Raw genomic sequence first — 14,253 nt, 5'->3', positions numbered from 1 at the left:
GATGCACCTTCTGCTTCTTGATGGTTCTGGCCTCGCTTGAAGCCATCCTGAACCTGGCTGTCCCAAACGATCACTGCAGCTGTAACAGAAGATGGCAGATGTTTACACACAGAGAAACCACCTGGCAAACTGTGTTCTGGTTTATAGCTCATTTGAAGTCTAGTATGGTAATAAAAATACAATAAATATAATACCTGTGCTCGATTTACTAGGTTTTTGCTTGCCCATCTGACTAGGAGGCTCGACTCCATTGGTCTCTTGAAGCTCCACGTGAACTTTTTCTTTATCCCTCGGTCTCTCCTCCTGTTCTTCGAAGTCCTTGTGTTTTTTCTTCTTCTTTTTCTTCTTGGTCTCTGCTAGGTATTCTGTCTTTCCGTTTGCACTACTAACCTCTTTTACAACAGCACTGGAAGAAAGAACAAGCCTTTTTCAATAAGTTGAAGTGAAAGAAGTTGTACATTAACATAATCCATTTAAAAGAGAAGTTCACTTCCAGGATGAAAATTTCCTGACAATTTACTCAACCCCATGTGATTCAATGATTGCCAACAGGTTGAAGGTCCAAATTGCAGTTTCAATGCAGGAATAAGGGTGTTATCAAGACGTTTTCATTTTGGAAGTGAACTTCTCTTTTAAAAGATGTTGCAACCATTCTAATTGTTAGTGTTGACGTCATCAAAATTTAAGTATACTTTGGGGTCCAAGTAGAAGAACACAGTATATTAGATTTCATGAACCAACTTACCACTTTGAAGCTGTGACTCCATTGCTAAGCTCTTCCAGCTGCTCTTTGAGTTTGTGCTTCTTTTTCTTCTTCGGGACGGGGTCTGTCTCTGGCTGGCCAATCGGAGGCACTGACTGAGGTTTGGTCTCCCGATTCTCTGCTTTAGATGACTCCTTTTCTTTGGCTTCTGAGATGACGCTCCAAGTTTCTCCAAGACACCAGTCCTCATCCTGGTGTGGCTCCAGATGGGACTGCACACACTCCCTCTGTCCCTCAAGACCGTTTGCCTCTAGTTCCCTTTTCCTCTTCTTCTTTTTCTTCTTCTTTCTGTTTTCAGTACTTGGCATTGGTTCTTCTTCTGGGGGTGAGGCTTTAGGGGCGTCCTGTTCTACTTCCGAATGTTGTCGTTTTAGTTTCTTTTTCTTCTTTTTTAGAGTGGGACTGGCGAGTACCTGGGGTAATCCTGTAGTTGAGGTTGATGGGTTCTGGCTCTGGATCGGTCTGGGTGTACTAGACGGCTGAGGCTTAATGCCATTGGTCTGTGGAGAGCGAGCATGAGCGTGTGGCTCCGGAGTTGAGGAGGGCCATTTAAGGGGACTTGAAACTTTAGGATGAGGAGTTAAAGGTGGAGATTGCAGGTTGAGCGAATGAGTTGAAAATCTGGGGGGGAAAAACCCAGAAACATTTAAATCATTAGGAGCAGAGATGTACTTTCCCAGCAAGCAATTTTTGGTCTAAAAGACGTATATTAGCTGTGAAAACACAGCCCAGACGTCTAGGCTAAAACAAGTTTGTATTTGGGCTGTCAGTGAAAATTTAATAGACATCTAAACATATCCCAATATTAGACTAGCCATCAATTAAAAAATTAAAAATTTAAATAAATAAAAAATTAAACCATAAAACCTTGTAAACGCTGCTGAGTTTGCTTACAGGATGGAACATCATACTGTTACACATCTAACTAGTTATTTTGCCAAAAAATGGCATGCAACCAAATTCAAGGTTATTTTGGCTGGAAGTGGCTATCGGGTTTATAGTTCACCCAGACGGTGAAATGACGACTATTGCTTGCTGGGTTGATACCAAGTAAACACTAAAATGAGTATAGATATAACAACTCGTCTCCCTTCGGTTCTGGTACCACTGACTGATTTGGGGAACATCTAAAATTTTTAAGTGTTGCCTGCATATGCCTATAATTCAATAAAAATATTTGTGTGGCAGCACTGTATTGCTATACTCTTTGTAGAGGTTTTTCAAGGTCTTAAAGAGATGGTTCACTCAAAATATCAGAAGTTCCCTTCCGAGGGAACTCTCACCGCGTCCCCTAGGGGTCGCTATTGGGGAACGCTGCAGCGTGACTCGTGTCTGAAGAATGCATAGAAAAACTCCATGAAATGGCCGGCGACAGCGTATGACGTCACTGCGGCGCGCACGTCGCTGCTGGTACGTCACTACCGGGCGACACAGTATAAAGAGTCGCCGAAGTAAACATACAGCCTCTTCGCTGTCTTCAGCTTTCTCTTTGTCTAGGAGTGCATATTCTCTCACCGGAGGCCTGCTGGTGACGTGTGTGGTAATCTGATACCCGCACTTTCACACTGCCCGAGCTGTGAGGGAAGAACGCAAGCAAGATTACCTCTTGAGAGAGTAGAATGCGATCGGTGCATTCATTGCTTGTTTGTAACGAGAGGCACGCTCTCATACCCACTTGCTACGACTCTCTGCTACGTGGGTGAGATAAATTACAGCTCGTCCAGCTCCCGAGGGACTAATGGGCTTATCGCGAAAACGCAGTACGCAAAAGAGGGAGGTGAGTTTCTCTGTTCCTCATTTTGCATGAGTGTGTTTGCCTCTCGCGGCATTAACAGACGCATTCGCGGCGTCGCCAGCGGCTCCTTGCTTGTTTATTCCCGAGGGAATTTGGCGTCTGGGCGGAGTTTGTTTAGCTCCCGCGGGAGCCGAATATATGCTGCGCGTCGCGATTGTGGAGTTAATTTACTGCCATAAAATATGTGTGTGCATGTATATACATATGTATGTTATGTATGCTTATATGTGTACATATAAAGGGGAGAGATTTTCCTAGACTAGTTCGACCATGATTATGCAGAACAGTCTTAGTAACTACAGCTGTCTGAGGCTAGCTGTACGTTAACTCTTCCTACTTTAGGGCTGGAGGCTTTCAGTCAGTTTTACCTCTGGTAGTCCTTCCTACACATACAGATATCTGCGGATATCTGTGTGTGGGCTTACTGATTACTTTTTGTTTGGAAACATAAAAGTAGTTCTTTAAGCTCTTGCCTAGATGGTGCTGTCTCCCCTGCTAGGGTTTAAATAGACAGCCCACTCTGCTGGGTTGGGCTGTTTTCAGGAGGACTAACCGGAGGTCTTTCACTGATCTGTTAGTTTTTCCCAGGCTCTTTGGCCTTTCTGGATTTATGTGATTTGGGCTAGGTAGATCACTGCCTTTGAGTCCTTCACTCCATGAAGGCCCAGGTTCGAGCCCTACAACATGAGCTCCCTGCACGCAGCGGTTCTTATGTCCCATAAGAACCTCCATTACCGATGGTCTGGATTTTAACTCCTTAAACAGGTTTTGTTTGAGTTTGAGTTAAATGCAGGTCACTCATGGGTGAGTACGATCCATATTTTTCTTTTAATAAAGAAAAAGAACTTAATACTGTCTCAGGCCTGTGTGTTGTGTTTTTGCTTTTCAGAGAAAAACACGACGAGTTTACGTCGGATGCTCCCCCTCTGATCCTACGGGTTATGGTTACGGCAGTGTTCGTCCTATCCACGCCACAGGTCGTGCGGTAAACCACCCTCCCAGCATTTGTTAGACATAGGACTTATGTCCTCTTCAAGGTAAGCTCCCTAAGTTTCTTTCTTAGGATTGCCCTTGGCATGTTTAACATTTGTCCTTTGCAGGCCTTTTTCTGAGAATCCCTCTTCCAGACTCTCTCTGTGGACTTTAGATCCTGTGAAGTGATCTTATCAGCCGAAGGTTCTTTCCAGCACCTCCTGAGTTTTGTCTCCAAGGAGCAATTTCTCAGTTCTCCAGTAACTAAAGTAGCACTCCCCTTTCCGCGGAAAGGGTTTATTCAGAGTACCGCTTCTCGCTGACAAGCCAGGCTTTCTCCCCGGTTCATCTGGGTTAGGAGCCTGTCCCTCTTGTCCAGGCTGATTCTCACTCTTCAGGCTCACACTCGAGCTGGGCTCTCCCCTTCCCAAGGGAAGGGTCCCTAACGAGCGCCCCCTCGATGGGATGGGCGTTCCTCCCTGGCCTTCAGGGTTAGGAGTCTATCCTCATAAGTTCCTGCTCCGGGGGATTTATGTCCCGTTGAGACAGGAACATAAGTCCACCTAGACTGGGGTCTGTCGATCCCCCTGTTAGCCCGAGGGCAGGGTCGATTCAACCGAGGTAGTACTCCCCTTTCTGCAGAAGGGGTTTATTTAGAGTACTGTTTCTCGTTGACAGAGCCAGGTTCTCCTCCCGGTTCATCTGGGTTAGGGGCCTGTCCTTCTTGTCCAGGCTGATTCTCACTCTTCAGGCCTCACGCACGAGCTGGGCTCTCCCCTTTCCGAGGAAAGGGTCCCCAATGAGCGCCCCTCGTTGGGACGGGCGTTCCTCCCTGGCCTTCAGGGTTAGGAGTCTGTCACCATGACTATCCAGGAGCTCCCTTCTCAGGAACCTGAAGTAACTTTAGTAGCTCCCCTTTCCGCGGAAAGGGTCCTCTCAGAGCTCTTCAATGACAGCAGCTCACCTTAATTCAAGGTTCATCAGTAGCACCACTGTCGTGTGGACAAATTCCCCTTTATTTGGGTAGAATCTGTCATCAGGCTTCCTGAGTCAGGTATGATTGCTCCCCTTTTTAGAAAAGGGTTCCTCTCGAGCGCTGCTCCTGGCAGGAGGAGTAAGCTCCCCTTCTGATGAAGGGTGAAATCGGAGCGCTGCCTCCTGGCAGGCGGGTTTTCCTCTCTGTTAATCAGGGTTAGGAGCCTGCTTGCGCCTGACTTCCGGGTCGAGTGTCACCTCCCCTTCAGGCTTTATGACTAACTAGGAGTTACCCCCTTTTTTCAGGACCTTGAAATGACCTTACGGCTGCTCCCCTTTCTGCGGAAAGGGTCCTACTAGAGCACCACCTTCTGGCGGGTGTTGGCATTTCTCCCTGCTTCTCAGGGTTTTGAAACCTACCCTTAACATGCTAGAAGCGAAGGCTCCTACGATTGAAGCCTCCTCAGGCTGTTGGCAGCTCACCTTTTAGGGTTCCCTCAAAGCAGCGCCACTGCCGCATGGTGAATTTTTCTCCCTTGGCTAAGGAAGAAATAACCCCTATCTTTCTCAAGGTCCTGATTTGAGCACGTTCGCTCCCCTTCTCAAGGGTCCCGTTTAGAGCACGGCTCCTAGTGGGATGAGTATGCTCCCCTTACAAGGAAGGGTAATTTCTGAGCATCACCTTCTCCTAGTAGGCATCTATGTGGACTGGGTCTAGTACGCTCCCCTTTACACTAAAGGGTCCCTTCAGAGCCTTTTTAAGGACGGATGTTCCTCCCTGCAAGTCGGGGTTAGGGGTCTGTCCGCTGTCTGCGTCCACTATATGATGGTCAGTAGCTCCATGATTTCATCAGTCGACTAACAGTTTGCGGACTGTCTGTCCTGATTGGGGTGTAGCATTGCTCCCCTCTCTAATCAGGGAGGGTTCCTCCCCTATTTTAATTCTCGTCATCCTATGACAAATCTGGAGCTTTAATATGAAACCCCCAAAATGGGGGAAAACACAGTCTCCAAATCCCATTTTACTAGGGTAAGTGTCCCACGCTAAACCCTGGGCACTTTCTGAAATCCACAATAGTGGTAAGTGCGCACGGAATCTTTGTGCACTTCCTAAAAATCCACATAAGTGGTAAGTTCCCACCAAGTTTTTGGGTTCTTTTCTAAAATCCTATACGGTATGGGTTACGCGGTACTCGTTCCCATTTTTTGAGTTGGTTTAAAACCCCGGTCTCCCTGGGCCCAACTTCACTCGATATCACCTCAGATATCTCCTGACCATCTGTTATCCAGGGTGCGTTATCTGAGGATAACCCCTGCTAGAACGGTCTCTGTCTTGGGACAGGCCTGTTAGTCGCTATTTTTGAGTCAGTTCACTGAGGGAACTAGACTCAGTAGTACTGGCAGTTCCTGTTCTAGTTAAGTCTAAGTATTAACTTAGCCGTTCCTCCGAAGGAATCTCCGATTCCAACCTGAGCTGTGCTCTGGGTCCTTTGACCCATTCAGGTAAGTGAGTAACAGTTCAGGCTTTGGCCGGGGAGGTTACGTTCTGACAGCTGTCACCTCGTCCTATAGGGATAATTCCTCACAGAATTTACACTTAGTGCTCACTACTATGCACTCCCCTCAGCATGGAGACGTTGGTATACCGTTCCCCAATAGCGACCCCTAGGGGACGCGGTGAGAGTTCCCTCGGAAGGGAACGTCTCTAGGTTACGTATGTAACCCTAGTTCCCTGAGAAGGGAACGAGACACCGCGTCCCCTAGGCTTCTTCCCATGCTTCGGACGAGAAGCTTCAGACAGTGAAGCGGCTGTATGTTTACTTCGGCGACTCTTTATACTGTGTCGCCCGGTAGTGACGTACCAGCAGCGACGTGCGCGCCGCAGTGACGTCATACGCTGTCGCCGGCCATTTCATGGAGTTTTTCTATGCATTCTTCAGACACGAGTCACGCTGCAGCGTTCCCCAATAGCGACCCCTAGGGGACGCGGTGTCTCGTTCCCTTCTCAGGGAACTAGGGTTACATACGTAACCTAGAGACGTTTTTAATGCTCCTTATTTAGTCTTTGAAGTCGGTAGAACTTCTCATTTTTGGATGAATTATCCCCATAAACTTTTTGATTAAAGATTACAGTGACGTGTGCGAATAAACTTAAATCCTAACAGTAATGGAACAAATAGTAACCAATTAGTAACACTTTTCATAACAAGAAAAACTTTAAGGCATTCATATGAAGTCTTGTCCACCCCAATGTGTTTTCTTGTAAAAACACATATTTTCCTCTCTGTTTTTGGCCTTCTTTAGTGACACTTCAAAGAAAGAAAATCTAAATCCATATTAAAAGTCAAAATATTTTAAGAATAAAGTCAAAACTATGAGAATAAAGGTGTAGCAATACAAGAATAAAGTCGAAACATTTTGACAAAAGCCATAATTACGAGAATAGTCAAACCAATATAATAAAAGTCGAACACCCTGAAACAGAGTTACACTACAGTGGGGTCATGCAGAGGTTTTCCAAGATGGGTTCAGTTCGGAACAGGGCTCGCAAGTGTCGATCAACAAAGTTGAGCACTCGTTCTGTGCGTCAGGTGCAGAACCTGGCTTAAAAAAAAAAAAAAAATAGATGCATAAGTGCTGCCAGCATTGCTTTAAAGGTTGCAGAATTAGGTCAGCTTGTAAGTGCACAGACCATACGCCGCACACTGCAACAAGTCGGTTTGCATAGGCGGTGTCCAGCATGTGTGGCGATGCCTTGGTGAGAAGTATCAAGAAAATTGTGCCTTGCCTACAGTCAGGCATGGTGGTGGTAGCATCATGGTCTGGGGCTGCATGAGTGCTGCTGGTTCTGGGGAGCTGCAGTTCATTGAGGGAAACATTCCATTATGTACTGAACATTCTGAAGCAGAACATGATGCCTTCCTCCAGAAACTAGACTGAACAGCAGTTTTCCAACATGATAAAGACCCCAAACACACCGCCAAGATGACAACTGCCTTGCTGAGGAAGCTGAAGGTGATGGGGTGGCCAAGTATGTCTCCAGACCTCAACCCTATTAACCACCTGTGGGGCATCCTCAAGCGTAAGGTGGAGAAGCACCATGTGTCTAATGTCCAACAGCTCCGTGATGTCATTACAGAGGAGTGGAAGAGGATCCCAGCAACAACTTGTGCAGCTCTGGTCAATTCAATGCCCAGGATGATCAAGGCCGTGCCAGATAACAATGGTGCTAACACAATATATTGACATTTTGGACAAGTTCACTTAGGATGTACTTTTGTTGCCAGCTGTTTTGACAATAATGGCTGTATGTCGAGTTATTTTCAGGGGACAGTAAATCTATTCTGATATACAAGCTGCACATTGACTACTCTAAAATATATCCAAGTTTCAATTCTATAGTATTGTCCCTTGAGAAGATATACTAAAATGGTTGATGAACTGTGAGGGGTATACTCACTTTTGTGACATACTGTACATCACACACAAAATTATGATTTCAATACTGAACTGACCATATTTATAACCAGCATTTCTTTCACAACTTGTCACAATGACCAAAAAAAAAAAAACCAGAAATCAGTGAAAGATACAATCATTGCTGTCTTAGAAATTGGCAAAATATTTTACCAGCTTTTGCAACAGCCTATGCTGTAATAAAAACAGAGCTCACTAGGTGTTTTAGAAGGGAATACGTGGGATGTGCACAGCCAAAAGCAAGCAAGATGTGTGCTGAGTGTCATGACAACAGCAAAGCAGCTCTGGTGCAACAAATGATTTACACAGAACCACGGCCTTAACTTAAATGTATGTATTTAGTATACTTAATAGACTGTTCTCCTATTCCTAACAGCCTTCACTCATTTAAAATTAAATATCCAATAGGGGGTTTGCACTTACATCACAATTTTATCAGTTACCGGATACGCGGCCATATCGGCGATACTCAGATGTAAACAATAGCATGAATTGCACGGTTAATGTACTACTGAATACTTTGGTCTGCTAATTTGTTGTATAAACCATGGAAAAAACATGTGGAAGCTGCTAAATCATATAGAGAAGGACTTAGTAAGCGGGAAAGGGTGAAATATTTTGACAAACTAAAGTCAATAGGTGGTAAAGATACGTATGAGCAGTATTAATTAAGATATTAGCCTATTATTTCATCTGACTGAAAAACAAGAATAAACATGAATGTTGTCAAGATTCTTGCCCTGGAAATCCTGGTTCAGTTTGGCCAACCACAAACGACTTTTGTTCCTCAGACAGTTTTTTTTTTTTTTTAACTCTTCTCCTTGATATAACCTTTGGCAGTCTATAGTACTCTAAATGTTTTTCCTGGTCCAACCGATTAGTTCAAAACCTGACAATAATTGACCAGCAGCAATAATCAGCAAAATATGTGAGTTTCGTTTGGTTCAGTGGCATTGTTTACATTCAGTGGACGATTACTGACGTGTCGTAAAAACACTATATGTTCCACTGGAATTGACTTGATTGTAAAAAGCACGTCTATTATGACAAGTGGTTTGGTGATTTCATCCCAAATGTAAAGTCAAAATTAAACTGAATTTAAAAGTATTCTAAACTTCAGAGTGAGGAAGTACCTGTGGTGCGGGTGAGTTGAGGCCCGGCTGAGAAGGTGTGTGGGATCACTGGACAGATGATGAGATGAAGGGGACGGAGCCTCAGTGCTGCTGCTCAGGCTCTGCCGGGGACTGGCCTGCAGTTATTGACATAAATAAAAACTTTGTGGTCTAAAAAAATATAAAATAAAAAAAACCATAGCCATGAAACGTGACAATGACAAAGGGACCCATATGGGGAAGAAATCATCAAGACCAAACAAAAAAAAAAAAGAAAAAAGTAGGAAGGGGGAAGGAAAAAAAGAAAAGTGTAGCAGAGAAGAATTAGAAGTTGTTAGAAATAAAATGTAAAAGAAATAAAATAAATTTTTAAAAAGGACAGCAGTGTAGACTGCGAACCGACAAAACAGACATGAGCTGAAAGAAGTAAACGTATTATTATCATCATAATTACTACATGCTTATTATTGGCCGGTGTGAGCAAAACTTCAAAGTTCCCGGTTTTAAAGAAGGTCTTTTTCAACACCAGTAAATCGACGAGGAATGAAGTGGACAAACATGGGAAGGCAAACACACAAACAGTCTTGAAAACCACCAGCAGATGAAACAAGGGTGGATGGAGCCGGTAAAACTGACCTTCTTGGCGGACAGGGCGAGTCGTTTGGCGGGCGGCGGGGACATGGTGCTGACGGGCTCTGATGAAACGTTGGTGAGGGCCTGGGGTTTGAGTTTCACCACCTTCTGCTCCTCTGAGTTCACACGCTCTGTGCTCTTAGCTGGAGATGCAGAACCATTCACCCTAGACATGTCGCCAACAGGCGCGCTCCTCGTGCCAATGGAATCCTAAGTGAAAACACAAAAGACATTTGAGATGAACATCAAACTGAAACATAAATAGGGAAGGAAATGTTTTCACATAGGCCTTGAGAATCAATATAAACATTACCTGTTTGTTCATAATTGAACTCCACAGGGTAGCGACCTTTTAATTTACGGCCCCATAAAATCCATTTTATTTTTTTCTTTATTCTGTTTTACGTTAAAAAACAAATGTCCAATAAAACGAATAAACTAACAGTTTAATCTTTTAAAATGTAATCAAATAAACAACAAAGCATTCGATTTTTCTTTTATTATCATTTATTTATTCCCAAATAAGGGTGTGTTGTCACTTGTAGTTCAGGTCATTTGGTTCATTTGGTCCAGACCAAAAAGTGAAATGATACATTTGGCGCTGGTCCGCTTAGCGTTCACGCTGCCATTTTTGACAGTGAACCTAAAGATAGAGAACCTAAAGGCATAGTATTACGTTCACAACCGGAGTTGACAGGTTGAATGACGTATATTTTGTGGCGGAACTCATCGAAAACTCCAAACGAAAAGATAAAGTGCATTCGACTAAGTTGCTTTAAGTCGAATGCACCTAATGCCATCTGCTGAACTAAACACGCTTATGGTTGCGTGTATATGATTTTATTTTCACCACCTGCAAACTTACAAAGAGCTCATAAAAGGCACTTTACCTCCCTGTTTCTCCATGTTTGGCCTCTGCTCATTTAGTTTTTTGGATACCCTGCTTGTTCCCTTCATGAACTCGTGTCGCATCTTGTCATTACTTGCTGTTTTTGGTCCGTTTAGATCTACATGGTCCGTGTTGTGTTTATATTTCATTCGAACCGCACCAAAGTTCGATTGGAAGTGGACCGAGATCTTTTTAGCAGTCTCAGTTTGCTTGTTTGGTGCGCACCAGGCTTCGGATGGCAGCGTTTACACTTACTCAAATTAACCGCACTAACAGAGCAATCACACCAGAGTTCATTTGGAAGCAGACAGAGACCCATCTTTTTAGTGGTCTCGGTCCGCTTATTTGGTGCGCACAAGGGTTTGGATGCCAGTGTTCACACTTACTCAAGTGAACCGCATTAACAGAGCAATCGCACCAGAGTTTGATTAGAAGCGGACCGAGACCCATCTTTTTAGTGGTCTCGGTCCACTTGTTTGGTGCGCACCAGGGTTCGGATGGCAGCGGTAACACTTACTCAAATGAACCGCATTAACAGAGCAATCGCACCAGAGGTCGTTTTAATCGAACCAAACATGACAAGTGTGATCATACCCTAAGATGCTACACAACGGAACAGAATTAAATCATTTTGTGTTTTGGTCTGAGGCTCCACCCTCCAGCTATCTACCAATCACAAAGTCAGTCAGAGTTTCGTCCTCCGGGTTGCCAGCTCAGCTGCAGCTACGAACGTATCGGATAACACATGTATAACGTTATGAAACCTTAAAGATCTCGTTATGAATCCGAAATACGTCGTGACAAAGTCCGAAATGACACAAGGATTTGTATAGGAGATGCTGAAAACGGAGAAGAATTTGAAGACAGACGCCATCGTTGCTAATTTTCTCCTGGACAGGTAAGATTCATCTATGTTTGGCTAACTTTGCTTCCGTTCACAGAGGATTTTCCACGGTCGCCAGTGCTAAACGCGTTAATAAAAAGTGTTATATCGCACCACTAGCAGGGTATGAAAACAATCTATGTTCCGACTGAAATGTGGTATTACAGTACATCTTTACGAAGTATTTTGCTAATCGCAATCTGTAAATTTTTGCGATACATAATTACTTCGCAAAATATCTCTCGTGAAGCACAAACATAATTAACAGAAGAAAAAAAAATTACTGTGTAGGACTCGACACTTGCCATTAGAAGCTCCTTGTAGCAGCCTACGTTCCTGCTGAATCCTGCAGTTTAGCTGGCAACCTCGAGTCAGGGGGGAGCGGGTGGGGATACACCATTCTACAGTATTTTGAAAGTGATTGCAGTACCAGTTTTGGCCACAATCCTACATACGGTTCCTTTAAAGTACATAGAAGAGTAATATATTTCTTCAAGTTAAACCAAACTTATATGTTGGTGGTTTGTATTGTGTATATGACAGTGGTTTGTTTCTCAAACCAAAGGCTAAAAAAAGCTTGTGAAGTGACTCTCAGAGCAGCTCTGGAGATGAAATCCATGTCCGCATTAAAGCTGTAGATGCTGAAAATACAGTAAGCGTCAAACACGTTTGATTTTGTGTCAATTAGGGTTTTTTTTGGGCTGATGAACAGAACCACCCGCCCACTGCCATTATAAACCTTGGAAGAGCCAGGACCATTTTTAATATAACTCAGAATGGATTCGTCTGAAAGAAGAACGTCATATAAACCATCCTCATGCCTGATGAGTAAATCATGGGCTAATTTTAACTTTTGGGTGAACTAACCCTTTAAAAAGCATATACAAGTCAACAGAGACTTACTTTAGACTCAGAGGAGGTGTCTGCTGAGGAGGTGTCAGACAGGGATTTGAGTGAGGTAGATGATGGCAGGCCGCGGCCCTCGCTGTTGCTCCTCTTGTCGTTGTCATGTTTGGGGAGGCCGTTGGTTGGAGCAGGAGTGCTGCTGCGGGACTGAGGCTGAGGTATGGGCTTCTTCACTTTCTTAAAGGGCTCCTCGATCAGGGTGGGCCCACTGGGCGGCTTGGGCGGGGCATGGGAGTTTCCCGTACCATTAGACATCTTCGGCGACTGGACCCCTGAACAGTTCCTAGCTACTGGAATACCGAGACCTCCATCCACAGACTGGATTTTTCTCAGCTGAGCTGGATCAAGCTTCTGAAGAAGAAAAAAGAAGAGATTTTTTTTTATGTTAAGTTACCCAAAAAGTGAAAAGAGGCCACCCATATCTATGACTATGATACATTTTCTAGAATATGAATCTGAAATGTTTTGTGACTTATATTCCAAAGTTACTGTGTTGCATGAGAGAGATGGATGAGCCCATCAATTTGAATTAAGCCATATGTTGGATTTGTATTGTTTTGTGAGCTGTTCACCTATTTTTCCACATTTTGAATGCATTTCCATGAGTTATTTCTCTTCCCAAATCTTTACTCATGTCTCACCTTCAGTCTTTGCAGGGGGTTTATTTTCTATAAACATTTACCTCCATTCATTCACTTTAATCCCTATATTTGCATCCATTAATGTGATAAAGTAGAAAAATATAGTATACCAGATATATTTTGAAAATGACAGAAATAATATGATTTTGTTCAGTAAAAATAAGCAGCTATTCCCTGGTTTTTATTCATATGATATCTCCAGATCGTGTCAGATGTTCCTACCTTTGTAACCTGTGGTGAAGACAAAGGTCCATTGAGTGTGCTCTTCTTCAGCTGCTCCGATGTTATATTAGTTCTCCCAGAGTGCACCATGTTCTGCTTAGTATTCGAAGCTTCTGTATTTTTCTTTTCAGGGATCCTGCCACAGAAAAAATGTGATTGTAAAACTAAAGGCATCTCCACTGGCTACTGCAAGATGAAGAGTAGATGAAAGAGAATATTACCTCAGGTAAAAGAGGACATAGGCCTGCTGATTAAGGACAACCTTGATGTTGCTGGAATGCACCATGGAGTCATTCATCTGGTACCACTGTCCATTACTGGCCTATAAAAGTACATTTGCATCAGAATATTCGCCATACAAGTTAAAATGAACAAGACGTTCATTTTTTAGCATATTTAGTCATTTTTCCACGACACTGTCAGTACTACTGGCTTAGCTCGATTGTTTTCCGACATTAACTGAAATAATCGAAAAAGGTATAATTGTTTTGAATTGCTTGAATTTTGCATTTCCATTAGTTATTTCTCTTCCCAAACCCACTGGAAGTTTCCATATCGCAAATCATTTGATTTCGACTGGGACTACAAATCGCGTATCGCAAATCATTTGATTTGAATCTTTAAATTCGTGAAATGCACAAACCCATTCAGACCTAAATCAAATGATACATGATTTGAAGTCCCAAATTGAAACAAATGATTCGTGACACTCGTTCTCACTGGAGTGCTTCGAAACGGCGAATCATTTTGTGAAGCAATGGTTTAACTGATTCAGAGTTTTGAAAAGCTCTGTTTCACCCATCACTACGTGCTTTTATAAAATCGTTACAATAGATGTTGAAATTCGAAAATGACTGGCTCTTTAGATTTGATCTGGTTTTTGCTAGTGAATCGCTTGAAAAGAATGATTGAAGTCACGAGTTTGAATCAATCAGCAGGGTTCCAGCATAAATGACTCAGTTGATTTGGTTCATCTGTTCCTTTT

The 14,253-nt window shown here is 43.4% G+C and overlaps 1 protein-coding gene across 1 annotated transcript in view; it reads right to left on the bottom strand.

The window, feature by feature from the left end:
- Positions 1-14,253, bottom strand: part of LOC141318056 (ubiquitin carboxyl-terminal hydrolase 36-like) — a 42,274-nt gene that overhangs the window by 9,801 nt on the left and 18,220 nt on the right. Inside the window, exons 11-18 of the mRNA XM_073833176.1 lie at positions 13,490-13,590; positions 13,269-13,404; positions 12,403-12,756; positions 9,731-9,937; positions 9,116-9,231; positions 746-1,384; positions 195-406; positions 6-79 (exon numbers count right to left, since the gene is read on the bottom strand). Of these exons, the coding sequence (XP_073689277.1) occupies positions 6-79; positions 195-406; positions 746-1,384; positions 9,116-9,231; positions 9,731-9,937; positions 12,403-12,756; positions 13,269-13,404; positions 13,490-13,590 (1,839 nt within the window). The remainder of the gene's footprint in view (positions 1-5; positions 80-194; positions 407-745; positions 1,385-9,115; positions 9,232-9,730; positions 9,938-12,402; positions 12,757-13,268; positions 13,405-13,489; positions 13,591-14,253) is intronic.

Source organism: Garra rufa, chromosome 1 (assembly GCF_049309525.1).
Source record: "Garra rufa chromosome 1, GarRuf1.0, whole genome shotgun sequence".
Classification (NCBI taxonomy): Eukaryota; Metazoa; Chordata; class Actinopteri; order Cypriniformes; family Cyprinidae; genus Garra; species Garra rufa.
The sequence above is the reverse complement of the archived record's forward strand: the minus strand, read 5'-3'. Positions and strand labels throughout refer to the sequence as shown.